Source organism: Nicotiana tomentosiformis, chromosome 10, assembly GCF_000390325.3.
Source record: "Nicotiana tomentosiformis chromosome 10, ASM39032v3, whole genome shotgun sequence".
Taxonomy (NCBI): Eukaryota; Viridiplantae; Streptophyta; class Magnoliopsida; order Solanales; family Solanaceae; genus Nicotiana; species Nicotiana tomentosiformis.
Genome location: NC_090821.1, coordinates 23,056,880 through 23,083,033, shown reverse-complemented (window position 1 = coordinate 23,083,033; position 26,154 = coordinate 23,056,880). Strand labels below are relative to the sequence as shown.

Genomic DNA, 26,154 nt, shown 5'->3' with positions numbered 1-26,154 from the left:
TGTCTCATGAGTCACTGCATCACCCAAGCTACACCGGGTAGTGTGAGCACAAGTTTGTTTGACATTTGGATAGTGTCGACTGACATAAAGTTTGAGTTTTTATAATGCATTGATTTTTTGAGACTAAGTAGTTGCATTTCATCTAAGTGCTAAGCTGCTTTGATGCATTATACATACTTGTTAGCTGAAAAGCATGCCTCATATTGCTTGTGAAGATTGTGCATATCCTATTTTACTTATCTCTACTACCGATACGCATATGAACTGCACAGGTTTATAAAGTGAGTAATTTGACAAACCCTTAAGACTTAGGAATAATCAATGATACTTATCGAATATTGTTGATAGACTCATACTACACTTCTGCACATTTTTGTGCAGATTCGGACCCTGTTACCAATGGAGTATTATACAACTGGAGCCCATAAGACTGCTAAGAAGCTTTATTTGGAGACTCGAGGATGAGCTGCCTTGCTTGATCCGCAGTACCTTGGAGTTACCTTTCTAATATCTCTTTATCATTGTTCTTCAGTCTTATGAGCTTGATTTGGAGACTCGAGTCTGAGCTGCCTTGGTTGATCCATAGTACCTTGTAGTTACCTTTCCGATATCTCTTTATTATTGTTCCTTCTCTTCAAAGAGTGATGTACTTTGGGACATCATTGTATTGTTATTCCTTAGTAGCTCATGACATCATATAACGAGTCTTCGGGGTTTATTTTGGGTACTCCGTGTTTGTGTCAGATATGGTATTTTCACTCTATTTATGACATTTTATGAGACTTCAGTATTGTAAGATACAGAGACGATTGATCAATTTCATTGTCTATTATATCAAGTAACAAGTATATATACAAGTACATAGCCCTAACTATAGAAAGAATCAAAAAGGAAATCCTATAGATTTGTTGTGAATCCCTATAGTTCTACTATATAATCCCTCTCAAGTAAGAGCATAGATATTGATCATGCCCAGCTTCTTAACGAAGGTAATCAACTCGAATTCCATTCCACGTCGTTGTGGACAAATCAGCTGGTTGCTCTCCTGTCTTCACGTAGCTAGTGGAGATCAAGTTCTCTTGAATCTTCTCATGAATAAAATGGATGTCAACCTCAATATTCTTAGTTCTTTCATGATACACCGGATTTGACGCAATATGGAGGACAGCTTGATTGTCACACCTGAGTTTTGCTGGTATTGGATGCTCCTGGATGCTCCTGGATGCTCCAACCCAATTTCAGTCAAAAGCTGAGGTATCCAGATAATTTCACACGTAGACTGTGACATAGCCTATACTCGGATTCTGCACTGGATCGAGATACAACACTTTGCTTCTTACTCCTCCATGATACCAGGGCCCCTCCAACAAAGACACAATAGCATGTAGCTGATCTTCTATCAATTTTGGATCCAGTCCAATTAGCATTTTCAAAACACTCAATACGAGTATGGCCGTGATTGTTATATAATATGCCTAGTCCAGGAGCTCCTTTCAAGTAACATAAAATCTGTTCCAAAGCTGCCCAATGTTTGACCGTTAGTGCAGACATGAACTGGCTAACAACACTTACCGCAAAAATATCTGGATGAGTCACACTGAGGTAGTTTAATTTCCCAACTAACCTCATGTACCTCTCTGGATCATCAAAAAGATCGACATCATCTTACATCAGGAATCATTGGAGTACTGCAGGGTTTAGCTGCCAACTTTCCAATTTTTGCAAGCAAGTCAAGAATATACTTTCCCTGAGACAAAAGAATTCCCTTCTTGCTTCTATTTACTTCTACTTGCAAAAAGTATTTACTTCTACCCGCATAGTCACCTCCTGTGATAACAATGTCATCAACATACAGAACGGGGAGAATAGTGCCATCTGTTGATTGCCGATAGAAAACTGAGTGATCAAACTTGCTCATTTTCAGCCCAAACTCCTGAACTACTTCACTAAACTTGCCAAACCAAGCTCGAGGACTCTGCTTCAAGCCATACAAGGACTTCTTCAAATGACATACTTTCCTATACTCCCCTTGAGCAACAAAACCGGATGGTTGCTCCATATACACTTCCTCCTGAATGTTACCATGAAGGAACGCATTCTTGATATCTAACTGATGTAAGGCCAATTCTCGAAAGCAGCATAAATAAGCAGAGAGAAGTGAGTTTGGCAACCGGGAGAAGGTGTCAGATTAAACCACCCCATAAGTTTGAGCATACTCTTTAGCCACAAGTCTAGCCTTAAGTCTTGCCACGAAACCATCTGGATTAACTTTAACTGTGAAGACCCGCTTACATCCCACCGGTTTCTTTCCTTTGGGTAAATCCACCAAATCCCATGTGTGATTATCCTTCAAGGCATGTATTTTCTCGAGCATTGCATTAGACCATCCGGGATGATTCAAAGCCTCCTTCAATGTCTTGAGTACCGAGATGGAGTCTAGAGAAGCAATCATAGATCTAGACATAGAGAATAAGTGGTCATAGAAAACAAAACTAGCGGTGGGATATGTGGATTTGCATGTAAGTATACCTTTGCAAAGTGCAATAGGAAGGTCAAGGTTTTCTGGAGGACCAGGCAGATGAGAATCTGATGACGGAGGAACTGTTGCAGGACATGTCTCCTTTGTCTCTCGCCTCCGCGAGTAAACTTGAACAATTGGCGGCCTTGCTAACACAGTTGGAGCAGGTGCCAAAGGCACACTAGTTGATTGGTGTTCAATAGAATAATTAGGAGTTAGAGGAACATCGTCTGGTTGTTCTAATAAAGCACGGGTAACCTTATATATTAGCCACTCATCTTCCTCCCCTTGATTTGTAGAAATGGGAGGTGCATAGAAGAATAGTGTAGTCTCTGAAGATACCACATCAGTTGACACCAAATATTTGCCAAGTTCAGTAGAATAACATTGAAACCCCTTCTGAAGGCGAGAATAACCCAAGAAAACACACTTCAATGCCTTGGGATCCAACTTGGTAATAGATGGTCGAACATCTCGAAATAATATGTGCATCCAAACACCTTAAGTTCCATCGGAAATAATGATTTGTTTGGGAAAAGAACACTATAAGGCACATTACCACCAAGCACAGTAGATGGCATGCGATTAATCAGAAAACAAGCCATAGAGACCGCATCAGCCCAGAACTGTTTAGGAATCTTCATTTGGAACAAAAGTGCCCTAGTTGTCTCAAGTAGATGCATATTCTTCCTCTCAGCAACACCTCCATTTTGATAGGGTGTATCAACACATGAAGACTGATGTAGTATACCATGTTTTCTCATGTAGGACTGAAATAACTCTGGCATGTATTCTTTAGCGTTATCACTCCTTAGAATATGCACTGAACCACTGGATTGAGATTTTACTTCAGCACAGACGGCAGAAAAGTGAGTAAACACCTAAGAACGACTCTTCATAAAATAAATCCAAGTCATTTAAGAAAAATCATCTACAAAAGTGACAAAATACTTATGCCTAGTTTTGGAAACAACAGGACATGGTCCTCAAACATCATAATGAACTAACTCAAAAGCTGATTCAACTCGCTTATTTACCCTTGGACCTAACGAGATACGATAGGTGATTTGCAAATCGACATGACTCACAATCCAATGAAGAAATATTCTGAAATTGAGGACAGAGCTTTTTCAATAGAGGTAGAGAGGGATGTCACAATCGACAATGTGCTTCAAAAGGAGACACGGCACTGGAACATGCAACAGATCGTGGCTCCCATTCATCAAGAATGTAGAGATCACCAGATAGATATCCTTTACCAACAACTTGTTTCGTTGTAAGAACCAGAAACAAACAATGATCGGGAAAGAACGCGACAAAAATTAAGGTCTCTAGTGATTTTACTAACAGAAATCAAATTAAAGGACAAGTTTGGTAGACATAATACAGATGACAGGGTAATACAAGAAGTTGGTTTAACAGTCCCAGATCCAACACTGCTACAAGTTGATCCATCAGCTACAGTAACTGGAGAGGGTGCTTTATGACCGAAAGCTAGAAAAAATATTGGGATTACCTGTCATGTGATTTGTGGCGTCTGAATCAATCACCCATATATATTTGAAGAGGTAATAAGACATGATTTATCTGACCCAGCAAAAGCAGTTACTGAAGGAGATTCCTTAATTGATTTCTGATATTAAAGAAATTTTAGAAACTCATCTGAAACCAAGATTGTTGAACTAGGAGCTGTAGTATTATTTCCTCCTTGCTTATTGTTTATGGTCTTCTTTCCAAAAAGAAACCCCAAAGTATCAATATTAATGTCAGAAAAGCCAACAAAGCTCTACACAAAGAAATTTTCAACAATCACTGCTACTAAGACAGTGAATGAACAACTCTCCACTAGAATGACACTATCCAGCGAACCAGCGAAAAAGATACCCAATGAAACAAAGAAACAGAACTCTAGGAGAGCCAATCAAATGGGCAGTAATCAAGCAAAAGCGCGGGCAATACTGGTAAGAATTAGTAACCAAGAATCACTAACCAACAGATTAATCTCAAAGCTATAAAAAGGCCAAAGTTCCATACATTGTTGGTTCACTACTAAGGATGGAGCAATCACAGAAGGAAACAAAATTCGAACACAACAAAGAAAAGGTTAGACACTATGAACTGAAACTGGGACAGTAAGAGATTTTCCTGACCACGTTTTGCTGAACAAACAAACACCATAGGCTGGCCGGAAATGTCAAGTTGATGCTGGAGAACCAAGCAGCACCTGATTCCGATAATCCACGTGCCTTCACGCGCCACTTCTGCAGATTGCGTCGGAAATGCTTCGTCGACGCGTGAGATCCACTCGTGCATACTCCGACCACTGGATTCTAGGATTATGTAGATCTGGGTTAGGCGGTCCTTGCTAGGTTGGTGGTGATGGTTAAATTTCAAGTTCCAAACCCTTCAAAAGTATTCTCACCCTAATTGACAGTTCCGGTAAGTTCTTTATCTAAGACCGGTGAAGCCGGAGAACCCGCTCTGATACCATGTAAGATACAGAGACGATTGAGCAATTTCATTGTCTATTATGTCAAGAAGTACCAAGTATATATATAAGTACATGGCCCTAACTATAGAAAGAATCAAAAAGGAAATCCTATAGATTTGTTGTGAATCCCTATAATTCTGCTATGTACATTACATAGAGTATGTCTACGTTCATTAAGTAACAGAATGTCTATGTTCATTATGTAACAATTATTATATTATTTATCACCTTTGGATCATGCTTTTAGTTTCGTTGGTTCGCCTAGCGGGTTAAGTCATGTGTAATCATGGCTTGGGCAAATTGGGTCGTGATACACATGAAATTATCAACACAATAGGTCCAACACCTTAAGCTTATTTTAAATTCTTTAAAAACGGCTTGAAGGCAAAGCCTAATTGTTCTTTGTGAGTCAGGACACAATTTTTCTTCTAGTAAGATATCAAAACTAGCTACCAAAGTGTTGTCAGTTGTGTACTAAGCTTTCACAGTAACAAATAGTTTATGCAGGCAGATTAGACACAACAGTATACGAGCATATTGAATAAGTTGATACAACTGACTGAAATAAAGCATCTGACATGAAGTCATACCTCCAACCAAAAGGTCCAGTTTTTATCGCCTGCACCACTTAATCTACATATATATGATGGAGGACCATTACCAGTCTTCTCAGGAGCTGTATAACATGTCCACTGAGATTAACAATACTGCCATAGGGAAAAAGATCCATACTGAAAGCTGACACCATATAGATTACCTGGAAGAATGTTGTCTGCAAATGACCAGCTGGATAATGAACCAGTTATATTAAGGACTGCAACCCAGACTTCCCTCAAGCAACTGAAAGCAGACAAGAGAAACTATGAAACAGCTGATGTATTAGTAGGGACAGAGAATCTAGTTTTAACACAATAGTACTAGGAGAAAATATACTAGGAAACCTTATCATAACTGAGTTATGAATTTAACTTTATCCGGTTTGCAGTTCATGATCGATTTTGGCATCAATTTCAAGCAATGGAGATTGAAAATAATCCGAGGACCAATATTTCCAGAGTTCAAACAAAGGTAAACATCAACTTTATGATTTCACATGCTATACTCTATTAAACCTAAAAAATGCTGTCAAACTGGGGAGATTCGTATCCAGCAATAAATAACAGCATCACGTTGACATAAACTGCATATTTCAGAGGGATCTTTCTGTAATCAGATTACTACAATTTGATACAGCTAGCGGATAATCTACATCAGAACATGTTTAGCAAAAAAAATATTAATCTACATTAAAACATGAATTGAACATTCGGGTCACTATGAGATCACATAAAGTGCCATAACAGATATTAGTAACCTGTATTCATTAACTTAAAACAGGTAAAATAAGTGTCTGGATCCTCAGATGTGAAAGGTCATGGTCATCTATGATACACTATAAATTCATTCTCTTTAACCAAGGACCATGGATCTCTGAACTCATTCTTAAGATTCACTTTTGAAAATGCCTCGTTGAAGAGACTTTAATCCTGTAAGCAGTTCTGAATTCTGATAAATTTTTGGTGTCAATTTCAAGCAAAAAAGATTAAAAACTTCATGTGAACAAAATATTTCCTTAATTCAAAACAAGGTAAAACTCATTTATAATGGTTCCACAGTGCTATACTCTATTAAACCTTAGAAATATTGTCAAAACGACGGACATTCATATTTAGCAATCAGTAGAAACATCATCCCATGAACTGCATAATTCAGAAGGTTCTACTAAATAGCTTTGATGCAGCCAGCAGATAATTTATATCTACGTCAGAACATGAAGAAATTCAATGCACCACGAGATCACATAAAGTGGCATAGCACTAAAGTTGGTAACCTCCAGGAAAATGGATCTCCACTAATTTAACATTTCAAAAATGTATTGGATACCTTGGATATAAGACTCCTGAACTCATTTATAAGATTCACTTTTGAAAATGCCAATATGAAATAAAGACATAAATTGTAATTATCCAATTTACCCAAGGGAAAACTCCAAGTAGATCCTGCGGGAAACCCCACTCAAACTCTCTTGTGGCTTGTTAATCGCTAAATGTGGGAAATGATTGTATTCAGTCAAGACATCCGAACTTTGCGCAGGAAACTTCATGCATCTCGAAAACAACGAAGATATTGGAAATATCCCCTGCAAGAAGGAAAAGATTATTACATGAAAGCAAAATAGATTATTTGAATTTCCCCTACGACATAATTTACAAAAATATCAGAGCGCCACTTCAATACAACAGCAAAGGTTTAGAAAAGTAGCACTTCATCACGATACTCGGCGTAACCCAGTTTACTCCCCCATAAAATCTTAAGACGTCTTTCGAAAACAAGAACAGTCACATGGTAATATTTCTCGAGTACACAAGATTTCAAAACCAACAGCTATAGGATTCAGGATGAAAGTAGTTCCCTTTTTCCCCTCTTTTTTTTGGGAGAACCGATAAGGTGATTTTATAATCCAGCACAGGAAGTGCTGCAAAAACTGTACATACAGAAAGTATGCAGCCTAAGCATGTTACTACTTAAGGGAAGCAAGGACTGGATACAAGCTGGTATATGTAGGAGCAAATCTAACCAATTCAAGACCTTTATAAAAGAAGACAGGTCTATGTCCTGTGGGGGAAAAGCACACAAATATCATATGAAAATATGTTTGGCTAATCATAGCCAAGCTTCAAAGTATCTACCATCCAATCAGCTTGGTGAGACTGTTTGACAGCAGCAAAGGATAATTCTGTATTAATGTGCAGTGCCTTGGCCACTTCAGGGGCATGTTTGAAAACAAAAGGCAGAGAATTGGAGTCAACAACAGCAAAATCATAGGTAGTTTCCATAATTTGACTGGCACCTGCCAAGCCAGCATTAACTTATTAGTAAGAAGATACAAAGGAATTCATCTGGAAGTGCACATAATCACAGATTAAACTCAAAAAATTAAGTTGCATACTCGTACTATTGGATTCTATCTTACAATATGTTTGGTTAGAATTAAAAGGGGAAGGAAAGGAGTTGGAAGAAAAACAGGGGGGCAGGTACTCTCCTTGTCAGTTTCCAGAATTGGACAAAATCTAAAAGAAGAAAGTATATCTCCTTCTGTTCTAATCATATCAGACAACTGGTTACAAATTATCACTATATACCTGAAGAGAAAAAACAATGAGTTTCTTTTTGATTCACTGTTCCCTCCCCTTCATAGAACCAACTATGAAGCAATACAGCTTAAGCAGGGCATGACACGATGGGGCATATCTTCTAACAACTTCTGCCTACTTAGTTCTGTAACTCCAGAAAGGAGAGAGCTTTTTGTCCAGAGGGGTCCATAGCATCTAAGAAGCAGCCAAAAACTGAAAGATATACTTGAACCGAATTGTAATCTGGAAAATTTACTTTTTAATCTCTTCCCTTCTTTTTTTCCTTTTTATTTTCCTTCTTATTAGGGAAAATGAATTGCTACTTCGTTGATACCTGCACTCCTGATAGTATGCTGGAATATAACTCTTTTTGGTGCATCAGTACTGTATGGAAAGAATTGTGATGAAAGGGCCAGAGCGAGAACACTGCTGTGTAGCAAAAAATGCATTATAGGTGACCTGGCTAACCAGTAGCTCACAACAGGCAAAAGAGGCCCAATGGACCAACTAGTCACCAGTCCAATTATTGCTGCCACTATGACATCAGGAATAAAATACCCTGCAAAGCAAATGAGTTACCTATTTATCATTTGTATTACTAAATGCTCAAATCCAACTGCAATTTCATCACATATCAAGGTCTTCAGAAGTTCACATAAAGGAAAGCTGCAACAGTCAGTGTAATGAATCTCTGGATCATTTTCACCTTGGCATTTTCTCTGTATTTATATTTTTATTTTGCATAAATGTTTTTATTCATTTAGCCTGAGCTTCAAGTAAAACAAATTGCAGGTTTTCATTTTGTCGATTGAGATTTCTGTGCCTTCAAGAGCATTATATTTTGGAGGAGCAGGCGTAAAAATGTTCTGGTACCAAAGAAGTTATTCTGCAATTTTAAGAATTTTTATCACATGCTCTAATTTGGCCACTGTGAAGAGAAAGAGATGAATTTCTAAATGACAGCAGGACAAAAGAAAAAATCTAGTCTAATCAAGAGTCCGTGCATAAATGAAGCATTTCGGCATCAAGTAATAAACAATCTGCACTTTCTATCGTATGGTATTCGACTACTCCATATGTTGCAACTTGATCTAAAATACCAATTTGACTACAAGATTTTGATTTGGGGATGGTAAGACAACCTTTCATTTCATTGTTTAGTTGGCTGCACAATCAAGACCAGTGTTTTAGAAGGCGCGGACGTGACGTAAAGTGTTTTACCTGATAGAGGGTGAGGCATAAGCCTCGAGGGGCTGGGCGTAAGCGGTTGACTAAAAACTAATAAGAATTGCTTCATCTTAAATTTTATTAAAAAATAATTTTAAAAAAATCCGGCTTTGAAAAAAAACTGAGTAAAAATTTATAAACTAGAGCAAGAAAACTTGAAAAGAAGGAAAAGTGAAGAAAGAACTACAATCGGAAGCGTCGAACCAAAGCAAGTGATGAAGGTGAAGGATGATGCATTTTGCTTTGTTGTTTGCTAATTGATCATTTTCCCTTTTACCCAGTAAAAAACGAAGAGAAAGAACAAAGGGCTACGAATAAAAATCTTTTGATTTTTAAGTTTTTTGACTTTTTAGAATTTAACAACAAACTGACGTGTTTGTTTGTAATAAATTAAGGTCTTGTTTAGCAACTTTGATTCTATTTTGGAGAGGTTTTATGGGCTTGCTCCCCAAAATAAAAGCTCGCTCAATGCCTAAGCGTACGTCCAGAGCAATAGGGCTTACACCCTGCAATACTTTTGCCCCCCCCCCCCCAAATGGCCCCGTTGCCTTTTTACTACACCGGGGGCTCACCCCATGACTCGTCCCAAGAATTCTAAAACACTGATCAAGACCACTATTATGCACTCTAACCTGTGTGCCAATACATCTACGTGAAACGTAAGGCAAGCATGTGCTAAAATCATCATAGATACCCTCGTTGGCATTGGCAATCCTCTAAAAAGGAGTAGCGATTTATCAATTAATCGTCAATTGTTTGACATGTATGTACAAACAATATCTACTCTAGAAACAAGGTCGGAGATACTAACCAAAAGGAGGGGGAAGTGAGCCTGTCATGCCCATTTTTTCGATAACAAAAGCAACAAGAAATCCACCAAAATACACTGTGTACATTAGGCAAGGAATGAGAGGGATCACATAACATGCAGTTGACCTGACAAAAACAGCTTTTGATCAGCAAAATATGTTATTAACTAATGAGCAACAGGCTGGAACTTCAGAGGCATAAACTAGTAACAAGAGAACATAGAGTTTTCTGGAGTTGTACAAACAAAAAGTTAGTTAGCAGAGAAGCAGATAACTAATAAACTTTACCTGAAAGATCTGAGACCAAAGGACTTGATAGACAGGCGATAGGAAACCCAAGCAAGTAGCATGAATACTGACATTAAAAATGTCAAGAAACCTCCACTCAGCCCTGCGACAAGGTAAGCCTGCTTGCAGGAAGCCATTTAGCCATTTCATTTTTGAGACAAATAAAAAAGGGAAAGGGTCAATTTACCCTCTACTTTCGGATATTGTCTACATTTAACCTCTGTTATACTCCGGCCAAATTTACCCCTACCATTAGCAGTGTCTTAAAAGGCGTGGGAACAAGGCGAGACATTTTACATATGCCTCAGCGTGTATTTGCAAAAAAATTGATTGTTCGTTGCTTTTGGGAGATAGTAGTACACCAGCGAACAAGATAAAGAATTGGGAAAAACTATAAATTAGGGCTTCTAGCAATAAAGGTCTTGACTTTTAATTTAATGTTTCAGTTCCTTTTAGAACTTTTGAGTAATTACAAGCTGACTTTTGAGAGTTCGGGTATTATATTAAGGACTTATTCAGTAAATTTTATTTTAATTTGAAGAAATCTCTTGGGCTTATGCCTCGCTACAAAAACGCACCTCAATGCCCGGGCGTACCTCTCGAATTGCTGGGCATACACCTTTTGAGACTGTCGTCCCCCACTATTGCCTCGGGGCATTTTTTGTGCGCCTCGCCCCAAGGATCGCCCCGAAAACGCCTTTTAAAACACTGATCATTAGCAAACTTTAAAAAGTACCCCCAGCCCTAACAGTAACCCACAATCTCGCAAATCCCTTTTATTTAAGACGCTTATTCTTCTCCTTCATCAATCATTTTCAGAACATTTTTACGTTCTGCAGGAAATAACTGTTGGAAGATCCTCCATATAAAATTTGTGCCGCCGAATCGGGCAATATTGGACGCCAATTCCGCAGTCGAATCGGGCAATACCAGGCTGTTCGCAGCCTTATTGGTAACGATGTAATAGACTGCATGGATACCTTGGGTGACTGCCAGCATCAGTAGCAGATAAGAGAGGAAGAAAATCCTGGGAGCTATGGTTTATTAATTAGTACTCTTTAGTTTATGCTGCTTTTGATGTTTAAATAAGCTTTGATTATTAAGATCACACCAAAACCAACATAAACAGATCAGCTGATTTTAAGCAGAAAATCAGCTCACCAAACTTATGTGACTAGTTTAATTTGCTTGTACGTTTATATAACCTCACATTCAATAGCACCAACGTTAGGAGGAGAAGTAGATTAGACAGAAAGAAGCAATCAAAAAGAGCTATGAATACACTTTTGTTCAGATTTGCTACTACTTAACGGCTACCAATACGACTGGATAGTTGTATTCAGTGAAATTCGGAAACGTAAATTAGCATTCCTTTTGATAGTATATGAGTGATGTTGATACTTACTGGACGTTCAGATGATTTAATTGTTAATTTATCTTTCATGATTTCTAAGTAACAGCAACTACATAAGTATCAGAAAGCACTTCACACCAAGAGACAACAAATTTCAAGATTTATGGTGTGAGAATATGGGATCTGATGAAATATTGATGCAAGATCAAGAAGGCCAAGAATCTATGAAATTCAACAAGTCAAGAATCCATTCAAGATTAGGATTTCTTTTCTATAAAGATTAGGATTTCTTAATTCTTATTTCCTAGTAATTTGATTCTTGTTTTAGTAGGATTATATTTATGGTTCTAGTCAAACTAGGATTGTTAGTTGGAATATGCATGATCAAGAAGGCCAAGAATCCAAGAAATTTAAGAAGTTCAAGAATCCATTCAAGATTAGAATTTCTTTCATATAAAGATTAGGATTTCTTAATTCATGTTTTCTAGTAATATGATTCTTGTTTTAGTAGGATCATATTTATAGTTCTAGTAAACTAGGATTGTTAGTTGGCATCTCATTCCTACTTAGAATATTTTTTTCTATTTTAGTTAGGCTAGGTTTTTCTTAACCTTATTCTTATTCTAGCTTAATTAGGATTAGTTTTCCTTAACCTCATCAATTTTACTCACTGTAAGGCCTATTTAAAGGGCTCAATATGCTGAAAATAAACATTGGTGATTAGTTTTTTTAAGCTCTTGCTTCAGAAACGTGATTTCTCTTTTGTTTGATTCTTCTTTCTTTAGTTAACGCTTCTTGCAATCTTGAGGGGTTGAGGAACGAGTAAGATTTTTTTTATCCTACATTCTTCTGACGTGAGTTTGAAGAATGCTTTTGCTAGTTTTGTGAAAAACTTTAGCGAGGTGCTTTTGTGTTTCTCTATTCTTTGTGCTTGAGAGGTACAAAACCTTGAAAGTACATTAATTTTGTATCAGAGAACAGGTTCTAGGTTCGAATTCTTGAATTCTATCTTGTTCATCATGTCACCGGACAAGAAAACAGAATGTTCGAAATCTTCATCAATTGATGAGCAACTTCAGATTGAAAGATTAAGATTACAGCCCTTGAACGAGACAACGCAGAAATTAAAGTACAGCTAGATGGCTTCAAGAAATGAATGCAGAATCTGACTGAATTTGTTGAACGTTTGGTGATTTAAAATCAGTCACCAAATCCACGACAACGCCTACAACCTCCACCACCACCAAGACATAACATACCAGTGCGACCGCTACGTCTACTACTTCGATATCCACCAATTTAACCGCATAGAGCAAGATACATTGGGCAGGCTGAAGAGGTTGAAGTTGACCAAGGCATGAAAGTACCAAGGTATCATGTTCAATATGATAAACATTTAGATAATCAAGGAAGTCAAGAGGACGAAACTGATGAAGACCATTATCACAGAGACAAGAAACATGCATTGGATCCATAAGTTGAACATTTACCACCAAAACTTTATGATAATCCATTGGAGTATCCAACCATGTGTGTCACTGACTTTTCGCCTTTCAGAGATGCTCAACACAATACTGACTTGGTTGTCGACTATATCATTCGAAACGAGCCAGCATATTGCGTTAATCCTAAAGTCCAGAAAAATATACATGAATAAGAGGAAGGATTGCCTAAAAATGAGTGGATAATGGAGAGTTTGAGATATTATTAGAGAAACAAGATGTTTCCCATCATAAATATATATGGCTATCGTCAACGTGATTATTGGTGTACAAGCGTTGCATTTGTTGCATTCCCAAGAAGACCGTTGATCTCCATGCTTAATTCAAAGCCAGGCATGAGGTTGTTTAAGTACCATGAAGTTCTAATACCAATAACTTCATATCATAAGTTGAAGTTTGAGTGTTATTATAGAAAGATTACATGGAGAAGGCTTGGTAGAAAGTTGGAACTTAGAAAGTAAAATTTAGTTCGAAGTTACAACGCGAAAAAGATCTACGATAAGCTAGCAAAATGTAATATGAAACCTGGTGAACATTGGGTCCCTATTCTTTACTATAACAAATCTTGCGCCATCTATGGAAGCTGTTAGACTCGAGGACGAGTCTTTTTCAACCAGGGGAGAATGATGCAAGATCAAGAAGGCCAAGAATCCTAGGAATTTAAGAAGTCCAAGAATCCATTCAAGATTAGGATTTCTTTCTTATAAAGATTAGGATTTCTTATTTCATGTTTTCTAGTAATTTGATTCTTGTTTTGGTAGGATTATTTTGTAGTTCTAGTCAAATTAGGACTGTTAGTTGGTATCCCATTCCTACTTAGAATATTTTTTCCTATTTTAGTTAGGATAGGTTTTTCTTAACCTTATTCTTATTCTAGCTTAATTAGGACTAGTTTTCCTTAACCTCATCAATTTACTCATTGTAAGACCTATTTAAAGGGCTCAATATGCTGAAAATAAACATTGGTGATTAGTTTTTCTAAGCTCTTGCTTCATAAGCGTGATTTCTCTTCTGTTTGATTCTTCTTCCTTTATTCAACGCTTCTTGCAATCTTGTGGAATTGAGGTGTGAGAATGCACGGGAGAAAAATCTATTATTGATATTTTGTTTAATTATAATACAATGAGCCCTACTTAGAATTCGGATCCATAGGAGTGTCAACAGGTCTACAGCCTGTCATTCCTGTCTCCTCAAGAATGTGTAAGGCATACCTCCGTTGTGAGATTACAATACCTGAGCTAGACTGAGCAACCTCAATACCTAGAAAATACTTTAATCTGCCCAAATCCTTAGTCTGAAAGTGCTTAAAGAGATGTTGCTTCAACTTAGTAATACCATCCTGATCATTGCCGGTAATAACAATATCATCAACATAAACCACCAGATAAATACTAAGATTTGAAGCAGAGTGCCGATAAAACACAGAGTGATCAGCTTCACTACGCGTCATGCCAAACTCCTGAATAACTGTCCTGAACTTACCAAACTAGGCTCGAGAAGACTGCTTTAGACCATAGAGGGACCGGCGCAACCGACATTCAAGGCCACTAGACTCCCTCTGAGCAACAAAACCAGGTTGTTGCTCCATATAAACCTCATCCTCAAGGTCACCGTGAAGAAAAGCATTCTTAATGTCCAACTGATAGAGAGGCCAATGGTGAACAGCAGCCATGGATAGAAAAAGGCGGACTGATGCTATTTTAGCCACGGGAGAGAAAGTATTACAATAATTGAGCCCAATTATCTGAGTATACCCTTTGGCAACAAGGCGAGCCTTAAGTCGATCAACCTAGCCATGGGGACCAACTTTGACTGCATACACCCAATGACAACCAACAGTCGATTTACCCGAAGGAAGAGGAACAAGCTCCCAAGTACCACTCGTATGTAAAGCAGACATCTCGTCAATCATAGCATGTCGCCACCCTGGATGAGACAGTGTTTCACCTGTAGACCTAGGGATGGAAACAGAGGATAAAGAGGATACAAATGCACAATGGGGTGATGACAGACGATGGTAACTTAAACCGACATAATCGAGATTAGGATTACGTGTAGACCATATACCTTTCTGTAGTGCAATCGGATGACTAAGAGGAGACAAGTCCGCAGTATTAGCAGGGTCAGGTGCAGGACGTGAATCAGCTGGGCCTGATGCTGGGCGCGGACGACAATGATAAGTCAAGAGTGGTGGAGCTGTAGAAGGTTGAACTGGACTAAGTGGTGGAACTAGAGCTATAGGTGGTGGAGCTGCAACTGGAGCTGTAGGTGGTGGACCTACAATATAGAGGACGATGAATTGGAGATAGTGACTGAATCTCCAAAAGATGGAACTGGTAGCACCTCAGAAATATCTAAGTGATTGCTTGGACCTGTGAAGTATGATTGGGTTTCAAAGAAGGTAACATCAGCAAACATAAGGAATCGCTGGAGGTTAGGAGAATAGCATTGATATCCCTTTTGCGTTCGCGAGTAACTCAAAAATACGCACTTAAGAGCACGAGGAGCTAACTTATCTTTTCCTGGAGTAAGGTTATGAACAAAACAAAGGGACGGGGTGAAGGAGTGAACAAAGGTAAGCGGGGAAACATGACAAAGAATGGAACTTAATTCTGGATGGCTGAAGATGGCATACGATTAATAAGATAGAAAGATGTAAGAACTGCATCCCCCAAAAACGCAACGGAACATGAGATTGTATGAGTAGGGTACGAGCAGTTTCAATAAGATGTTTATACTTTCTTTTAGCTACCCCATTTTGTTGGGATGTGTACGGACAAGATGTTTGATGAATAATCCCATGAGAGTTCATAAACTACTGAAATGGGGAAGACAAATACTCTAGGGCATTATCACTACGAAATGTGCGGATAGAAACCCCAAATTGATTTTGAATTTTAGCGTGGAAGGTCTGAAAAATAGAAAACAACTCAGATCGATTTTTCATCAAAAATCAAAAATATTCAAGTGCACCTGGAATAATCATTAATGAAACTGACAAAGTAGCGGAATCCCAAGGTAGAACTAACCCGACTAGGACCCCAAACATCTGAATGGACTAAAGTAAAAGGTGACTCTGCTCGATTATCAAGACGTCGAGGGAAATGGGAGCGGGTATGCTTACCGAGCTGACATGACTCACACTCTAGAGTGAACAAGTGAGATAAACCAGTTACCATTTTTTGAAATTTTGACAAACTAGGATGTCCCAACCGTTTATGTAATAAATGTGGTGAATCAGTAACAGGACAAGTTGTTGAAGGAAGACAAGATGTGAGTCCATGTGATTTTGCAAGGATAAGGTAATAGAGTCCATCTGATTCACGACCGGTACCAATGATCCACCTTGTACTGTGTTCCTATATAAAAACAAAGTCATCAAGAAATAAAACAAAGCATTTAAGTGATTTGGCTAAGCGACTAACGCTATGAGATTAAAAGGACTACCGGGAACATAAAAAATTGAATCTAAAGGTAAGGAAAGAAGTGGACTTGCTTGACCTATTCCAATTGCCATGGTTTGAGACCCGTTAGCCATTGTGATTGTTGGAAGTGATTGAGAACATGAAATAGTAGTGAAAAGAGATTTGTTACCAAAAATATGATCAGATGCACCTGAATCAATGACCCAAGACTCAGAGGTTGAAGATTGGGAAACACAAGTCACGCTAGGGGTGTCAATAGATATTCGGAAACCGACTAAACCGACCGAACTGTACCGCACCGAACCGAATTTAAGTTTCTTTTAAAGAACACGTAGGTTTTTATATAAATCTATAACCGCACTGATAATTAGGATAGGTTTTTATTTTATAAAAATAAACCGAAAAAATACCGAACCGTACCGAATAAATTTTACATTTGAAAAATATATTTATATAGTAAGTTTAAAAATAATAATGCATTAAATTTTTGTTTGGGCCTTGGAATTATGAAAATTGTTACAAGCCAATAAGTAATTAAACTCAAAATACTAATTCCTAAAACCTATTATGCTACTTCTACATAAACTAAGTTATTTCAAGTATCTTCATTAGCAAGACACAAAGTATTCTAGCGATTATGAGTAGCAAACTACAATGTATTGAATATGTTTTCTTTCATATAATTTAGATTTATGTTTTTGAATATTTAATCTTCTATAGACTTTATTCTTGAGTCCCGGTTTGGTTAATATCTTTCTACTCGTGTGATTTATATTTTCTTTGCCTTTGCTTGATTTCTTTTACGTTGTTGTAGAATAGTTGATGGATCTATACTCTAGCCATCTTTCATTTTTTTAATTCACCACCCTTTAAACAGTAAAAATGTCTAGAGAGTTTTGCTAAGTCCTATAAAAGAACGTATGTTATAGCTTTCTACTTCTACTAGTGAATTTTATATGATATTTAAAAAAAATACCGAATATTAACCGAACCGTACCGATACCGAAGAAAAATCGACATGATTGGGACGGTTTCGAAAAGTCTAATTTTGGTTATAAATAATAGAATAACCGAAAAATTGGTATGGTAGAAATTTTATAAAATAACCGGCCGAACCGAACCATTGACACCCCTAAGTCACGCTAATATCTATCTGAACAACGGAAGCTATCCCTGAAGAAGTCTGTTTACATGCTTTGTACTGAAGAAACTCAATATAATCTGGTAGAGAAACCATCCAACTATTCGTAGTATTAGATTCCATTTTGCTACAACCAATTTCTCAAATTCTTGATTACAACTTGTATGGTTAACATTGGACTGCCAAATCAGAACACCTTTTTTTTTTTTGGAAAACAATGTTCACTCGCCGGAAAATAAAAAAAGTTGCCGGAATTTGATGATACTTGAATAGACAAACTCGGAATAACGTCCTGAGAAAGCCGTCCAAAAGGAGCTTTGTCGGAAACTGATCGTAAGGTGGTCCATGCGCCGGCGCGTGGACAGATCTCGTCGGAAAAATCTCTCTGGTCGGCGCGTGGATGGGGTTTTTCCAGTGGGGTTTTGTGGGGTTTGGTCGCCGAAGGATGGAGAACACTGTGGTGGTGTATGTATATGCACAACACCGGTAAAAAGTGGTTTTGATGCAAACAGCTTCTCAGGTCACCGAAAAATTGCACGGTGACGACTGATTTCTTCCCGGATGTCGTTGGAATGACGCACTACGATAATTATCTCACCAATGCTCTGATACCAAGTGAGAATGTACGGGAGAAAAATCTATTATTGATATTCTGTTTAATTATAATACAATGAGCCTTATTTATACAATTCATATCATATTCCTATTCTATGTAGGACTAGGACTAATTCATATAATTTACATAACTATCTAACATGAGGAACGAGTGAGCAAGGCTTTTCCATCTTACATTCTTCTGACGTGAGTTTGAACAACGCTTTCACTAGTTTTGTGAAAAACTTTAGGGAGGTGCTTTTGTTTTTCTCTATAAAACCTTCAAGCAAGATCCTACTTGAATTATAATTTCATGATGCAAGATCAAGAAGGCCAAGAATCTACGAAATTCAATAAGTCCAAGAATCCATACAAGATTAGGATTTCTTTTCCATAAAGATTAGAATTTCTTAATTCTTATTTCCTAGTAATTTGATTCTTGCTTTAGTAGGATTATATTTGTAGTTCTAGTGAAACTAGGATTGTTAGTTGGAATTCCATACCTACTAGAATTATTTTTCCTATTTTAGTTAGGATAGGTTTTTCTAAACCTTATTCTTATTCTAGTTCAATTAGAATTAGTTTTTCTAAGTTTTTGCTTCAAAAACGTGATTTATTTTTTGTTTGATTCTTCTTCCTTTATTCAACGCATCTTGCAATCTTGCTGGATTGAGAGACGAGTGGGTAAGGTTCTTTTCATCTTACATTCTTCTTACATGAGTTTGAAGAATCCTTTCGCTAGTTTTGTGAAAAACTTTAGCGGGGTGCTTTTGTTTTTCTCTCTTCTTTGTGCTTGAGAGGTGCAAAACCTTGAAAGTACATCAAATATACATTGTTCCTCATATCCAAGTGATGCAAGATCAAGAAAGCTAAAAATCCAAGAAATTCAAGAAGTCCAAGAATCCAATCAAGATTAGGCTTCTTTTCCTTAAAGATTAGGATTTTGTATTTCTTGCTTCCTAGTAATTTAATTCTTATTTTAGTAGGATTATATTTGTACTTCTAGTCAAACTAGGAATGTTAGTGGTATCCCATTCTTACTAGAATTCTTTTTCCTATTTTAGTTAGGTTAGATTTTCTTAGCCTTATTCTTATTCCAGTTTATTTAGGATTAGTTTTCCTTAACCTTAGCAATTTTACTCAATGTAAGGCCTATTTAAAGGGCTTAATATGCTGAAAATAAACATTGGTGATTAGTTTCTTTTAGCATTAGCTTCAAAAATGTGATTTACTTTTTATTTCATTGTTCTTCCTTTATTTAACGCTTCTTGCAATCTTGCGGGATTGAGGAACGAGTGGGTAAGGTTTCTTTTCATCTTACATTCTTCTAACTTGAGTTTGAAGAACGCTTTCGCTACTTTTGTGAAAAACTTTAGCGGGGTGCTTTTGTTTTTCTCTCTTCTTTGTGCTTGAGAGGTGCAAAACCGGTACATCAATTTGGTATCGAAGCACAAGTTCCAGGTTCGAATTCTTGACTTGCTATCTTATTCATCGTGTCACCGGACAAGAAAATAGCAAATTTGTGATCCTCTTCAATGGATCTTCAATTAAAAATTCAGAAATTAAGAACTATAGTCCTTGAACGAGACAATGAAGAAATTAAATTGCAGCTAAATAGCTTGACGGAATCAATAAAGCATCTGACTGAATTTGCTGAAGGTTTGGTGCTTCAATAACATACCAGTGTTACCGCCACGTCTACCACTTCGGTATCCACCAATTTAACCGCATAGAGCAAGATATATTGAGCAAGTTGAAGAGGTTGAAGCTGACCAAGACATGAGAGCACCAATGCACCATGCCCAATATGATAAATATTCCGAAAATCAAGGGAGTAGAGAGGACAAACCTGATGAAGACCAATATCAAAGAGACAAGGAACATGTATTGGATCCACAAGTTGAGGATTTACCAGTGTTGTGAAGAGCGTGAAGCGAAGAAAAGCGACAACTCCCATTTCGCTTAAAGCGAGAAGCAAAGCGCTCGCTTTTTTGAAGTGAAGCAGAATTTTAAAAAAAATATATTAAAATAAATATACCATTTGAATATTAAAATATACCATTCTGTTAAAAACTGGGCAGCATTTAATCAAAGAGGAGAAGACTGAGAAAGGAGAACCGAAGGGAAAAAAAATTCGCCAGCATTTCGCTGCTATTTGGACGCTGAAAAAAGAAGAAGAAGAAGAATAATAATAAGAAGAAGAAGAACGAAATCACATACTTGTTGCTGATGGTCGTATGTTGAAGTTGAAAAGTGTACAAGACTTGGAACCCTAGTCGCCTCTTTCTCCCTATTGCTGTTGGTCGTATGTTTTAATAAAAGAACACCTTTTTTTTTAATTAAATAGGTTGCCAGGTGTTTAAAACAGAGAAGCGCTCGCTTCGGTCGCCTCGCTTCGCTTCAGCGCTTCTCGCTTTTTAGTGGGAAGCGCACGCTTTTGCCTACCTGAGTCGCTTCATATAGCAGAAGCGGTCATAGGGTCACCTCGCTTCGCTTCTCGCTTTAATCGAGGAAGCGACCGCTTTTCACAACCCTCGGATTTACCACCAAAGTTTTATGATGATCCATTGGAATATCCAGCCATGTGTCACTGACTTTCCGCCTTTAAGAGATGCTCAACACAATATTGACTTGATTGTTTACTTTATCATTCCAAACAAGTAAGCATATTGCATTAATCCTAAAGTCCATAAAAATATACATGAACAAGAGGAAGGATTACCTAAAACGGAGTGGATAATGGAGAGTTTGAGGTATATTGGAGAAACAAGATATCTTCACCTCATAAATATATATATGGCCATTGTCAAAGTGATTGTTGGTGTACAAGCATAGCAGTTGATGCAGTCTCAAGAAGAGCGTTGATCTCTATGCTTAATTCAAAGCTAGACATGGAGTTGGCTAAGTTTCATGTAGTTCTGACATCAATAACTTCATATTATAAGTTGAAGTTTGAGAGTCAACATAGAAAGATCACATGGAGAAGGCTTGGTAGAAAATTGAAACTTAGAAAGTGGGATTTGGTTCGACCACATTCTAAGTTTTCTTGCAACGTGAAGAAGCTCTATGATAAACTAGCAAGATGTAATTTGAAACCTGGTGAGCATTAGCAAATCTTGCGCCATCTATGGAAGTTGTTAGACTCGAGGACGAGTCTTTTTCAACCAGGGAAGAAGGATACAAGATCAAAAACGCTAAAAATCCAAGAAATTCAAGAAATCCAAGAATCCAATCAAGATTAGGATTTTGTATGTCTTGCTTCCTAGTAAATTAATTCTTGTTTTAGTAGGATTATAATTGTAATTCTAGTCAAACTAGGAATGTTAGTAGAATCCCATTCTTACTAGAATTCTTTTTCCTATTTTAGTTAGGATAGGTTATCTTAGCCTCATTCTTATTCTAGTTTAATTAGGATTAGTTTTCCTTAACCTTATCAATTTTACTCATTGTAAGGCCTATTTAAATGGTTTAATATGCTGAAAATAAACATTGGTGATTAGTTTCTTTGAGCATTAGCTTCAACAACGTGATTTAATTTTTATTTCATTATTCTTCCTTTATTCAACGCTTCTTGCAATCTTGCGAGATTGAGGAACGAGTGGGTAAGGTTTCTTTTCATCTTACATTCTTCTAATGTGAGTTTGAAGAACGCTTTCGCTAGTTTTGTGAAAAAACTTTAGCGGGGTGCTTTTGTTTTTCTCTCTTCTTTGTACTTGAGAGGTGCAAAACCTTGAAAGTACATCACCAAGTTAAGCTTGACTCATGCATGGGTAGGAATTAGCATTATAGTCTTCGGAATTTTAACTTATCCGACATACATATATATATATATATATATATATATATATATATATATATATAAGTGCAATTGTATTTTTGTCAAGACATGCCATAAATCTTTAACATCCAACATTCGATTTCACATTCCTTCATGTCTTAGCAATAAGAAAGTACAGGTATAGGTGTTTTTTTTTTAATGGTGATTTCTGAAAATGGTGGATTAAGGAGAAGAATAAGTGCCTTAAATAAAAGGGATTTGGGAGAGAGTAAGTTACCACTAGGACTGGGGTAATTTTTAAAAAGTTTGCTAATGGTATGGGTAAATTTGGCCCGATAATATAACGGAGGCTAAATATAGACAATATCCGAAAGTAGAGGGTTAAATTTGGCCCTCTTTACACACTTCACCAAGTCTGGAAAAACTGAGGTGACAAAGTCAATCAAACTCAAAAGAAGAGTATTAAATGCAGATAACTTATAGAAAAACTATTACGCACCACTGTTAAAACGGAATACAACCCAAATGCTCCCCAAAATTTAGCTTCAGAAGCTAGTTCCTAGAGAAGACAAAAAAAAAAGGAAAATGAAAGAACGCCAATCATTGCCATGATCTCTGCAATATAAGCATAAATCTTGTGAACTCCACATACATAGCATTTCGCCGATAAAATCTCTATATAACTCATGGAAGAAGCATCGTTGAGTCATCAAATCACAAATGCATAGTTTATATAATTATTATGGAACAGAATTTGGAAATTAACGCAGCACTTAACACTTAAATTTCTCCAAAAATCCAATCCCCCCCACCCCGGGTGCGAGCGCGGGCAAAAGAAAATCCCCTCCAGCATTAACTAACAAGAAAAGGAGGTGTTACCTAACCTACTCTGCCTATATCTCCCCTCTCCCTCATTCCTATTCCATACTCATCACAAAATAAGATTGAATAGCTAAATGGAAAAAAACTATCAGCTGTTTCTAGACACCAATTAAAAATTATGAGACAATATATCAAAGTAGTCCTAAAATAAGCAGAATGTATCAGCTTGCTTTCTTTGTTTTACCGTTTTGAAATCCAAAGTATTCTCCAAGGGCTGTCAAAAAGTGCAGTGGAATTACCAAATAAAATATATAAAAATCAGTCCACAGTGTAATGAGTGAAATGAAGAACAAGATAGATCTTTGTCAGGGTACATATTTATAAAAAAGGAAAAGATGAAACAAAAAAACATATATATGAAAAGCAGAAATCTTTGCCAAAACAATATTTAAAAGATTAAAGTTGTACCACTTCTGACAACTTCAGGACAGAAACATCTTGAGTCAAAGGGAAGCTTTTCCAGATCATTCTTGGAATCAACATCCCAGCAAGTGAACAGGGTATGAACATCATGAATGCCAAATATGGTGTAGCAAACCTATTCACGAAAACAATTTCAGAAGATTTGTCAGTCAAGTAGAAAACTTCTGTTTGTTGGCGTAAAAGTATAAGCAGCTTGATGAGGTTGTGGCACATCTAGGTACTTTATAAAGCAAGAAAATGATAGCAATTTGACAGGAGAATTTGAAGGCCAACAATTAGAAGCAACTTGAGGCATTCCACTCATGCAACATTTACTTGGCTGGTGTCTTTATGTTACATAAAACATGTCTCCAGTTATATATATATATATATATATATGTACGTATGTATTAAATAAGATATTCATATTTCAATATGAAGATTTAAAGTAATGAAATGGGCACAAGAGAACTAATAGCCACAGCTTCCACAAAAATTATCCTTCAGGTTAGCACCTGAATTTTTCATAAATACAATATTATCAGGATACTCAGTGTAAAAGTAATCACAATATCATCGTCATGAAGTAGAAAACCAGACATTCAAAACATAAAAAGGGCAGTCTGGTGCACTAAGCTCCAACACAATTTTTTTAAAAAGGAAAAAGGCCAAATTTGCACCTCTACTAAGTGGAAAAAATCAATTTTTCCCTCTGCTATACTTTCGATGCAAAAATACCCCTGAGATTACCCAAGTGGCTCAAATATACCCCTCCTCCGTTAGGGTTGTCCAACGTGAACACCAATCCCATGTGGCACTGACATTTTGGTGAGATGGACGACATGTGACATGCCTCCTCACTACCCCCAACCCACTTTACCCCTTCACCTCCACTTCTTCTTCCGTAAAAGAATTGAAGACTAGAGACTTGGACTTATGGTCACGCGAAGATGGGAGAAATGAATGCAATTCAAGTTAGTTATATGGATGCAGAAAAGAGCATACGGCCATGAATTTTTTGGCGCATTAAAGATCAGAACCACATTTCTGATTGTGAATTTTATCAAGCAATCATCTATGGTTTTCGAGCTTATTATTAGAATTGAAAAGAAAGGACAAGACATATTTATTTGCTCCTTCAATTTATCCCGATATGCAAGCAGAGCAAAGCATAAGCTACAACTTTCTCCTTCTTTTAGCTTTGAATCTTCGTAATAATTTGCGGCTTGTGAGATCTTCGCTTACTGAGCTTTATCTGTGTTGTTTTCCTTTTATGTCTTCTACAGAATCTTGAGATCTTCAGTCAAGAAACCTCAGAATCTTCAGTCACGAATTATTTTTCCTTTCTGAATTTTCTCATTGCATCAAATAAATATATTGATTTTCTCCATTCGTCATTCCATTGTCCAGCTGCTCCATGTCTTTGTATGTGTTGTTCATCTATAAGAACTCAAACTTCTCATCTTTTCTCCATTGATTCTCCATGGATCTCACATTTTCGATCTACTAATTTTGTACTTCAATTTAACCATGGAAATGTTACATACATCATCACATATATATCTGAAGATAAATATTTTCGCAAAGAGTACTGTACAGTTGTTCTCCTGGGGAAGAAGCAGCAGAAGGAAAGGGGTAAAATGGATTGGGGAAGGTGAGGTGGCATGCCATGTAGCATCCATCTCACCAAAATGTCAGTGCCACATGCGATGGTATCCACCTTGGACAGCCCTAACGGAGGAGGTCTATATTTGAACCACTTGGATTAAATCGGGGGTATTTTTACTTCAAAGTATAACGGAGGACAAAATTGATCATTTTCGCATAGTAGAGGGACAAATATGACCCTTTTTCCTTAAAATATAATTTTCCAACAAACCCGGAGAATGATATTTCATGAATAAGCAAACATACCAGTTCATCGACTGACCAGAAAACAGCAGTCTTATGACAGCAAAGGCAACTGGAAAAACAATTCCTAGCAAAATTGCAAACGTATGATACAACATTCCTGCATAACAGTCAAAAAAAAACATTTTAAACTAGCAGGAAAGAGAACAAGCTTTTAAGACCACTCTTCCAACCAAAGAGAGAATTGAAGTATGTTTGTTACCTTTAAGAAAATCATTGAAGGTTGCAAAACAACAGGTCAGTCCCCAAGTTGGAAAGCGTAAGAGAAGTGGCACAAGAAAAAAGATGACAAGAGGAAAACTATGAAGTAGCATAGCTTGCTCTCTTGAATAGTATATCTACAATGAGAAGAAGAACAATAGGTACTCATAGTTAATTACCCACTTCATACAATAACTAGATAAGATCTTCATCGTGAAAATTGTTGGCTTACCAAGAACCATGACAAGTAATCAAAGAAAACCGCATGTTCATTGTCAGATCTATTGACAGCAGATCTTAATCTCCTCTCATGTGCATTTTGCAGGTTAGATGAGTTTGTGAAGGCTTTGATTATTCTTAATAAATTGTCTCCACGTGCTTGAATGCTTCCAGGTCTAGGTAAGAAAGAATTCTCATGTATTAGAGGAAGCATCCAAGTAGACGCAATAGTCTTAAAA

The 26,154-nt window shown here is 37.1% G+C and overlaps 1 protein-coding gene across 5 annotated transcripts in view; it reads right to left on the bottom strand.

Annotated features, from left to right (window-relative positions):
- Positions 1-26,154, bottom strand: part of LOC104102727 (uncharacterized) — a 56,094-nt gene that overhangs the window by 17,026 nt on the left and 12,914 nt on the right. For 4 of the 5 annotated variants that reach the window (XM_070186326.1, XM_070186325.1, XM_070186328.1 and 1 more), the window contains 13 exons: positions 25,929-26,091; positions 25,698-25,833; positions 25,499-25,595; positions 23,591-23,720; positions 22,800-22,859; positions 10,507-10,625; positions 10,221-10,345; positions 8,517-8,741; positions 7,739-7,899; positions 7,025-7,188; positions 5,767-5,849; positions 5,600-5,685; positions 4,615-4,848 (listed from right to left, as the gene is read on the bottom strand). In XM_070186326.1, the coding sequence (XP_070042427.1) occupies positions 4,630-4,848; positions 5,600-5,685; positions 5,767-5,849; positions 7,025-7,188; positions 7,739-7,899; positions 8,517-8,741; positions 10,221-10,345; positions 10,507-10,625; positions 22,800-22,859; positions 23,591-23,720; positions 25,499-25,595; positions 25,698-25,833; positions 25,929-26,091 (1,768 nt within the window). In that variant the 3' untranslated portion in view covers positions 4,615-4,629. Of the gene's footprint in view, positions 1-4,614; positions 4,849-5,599; positions 5,686-5,766; positions 5,850-7,024; positions 7,189-7,738; positions 7,900-8,516; positions 8,742-10,220; positions 10,346-10,506; positions 10,626-22,799; positions 22,860-23,590; positions 23,721-25,498; positions 25,596-25,697; positions 25,834-25,928; positions 26,092-26,154 lie in introns of those variants that run through there. The other variant, XM_070186327.1, reaches the window with a different exon arrangement.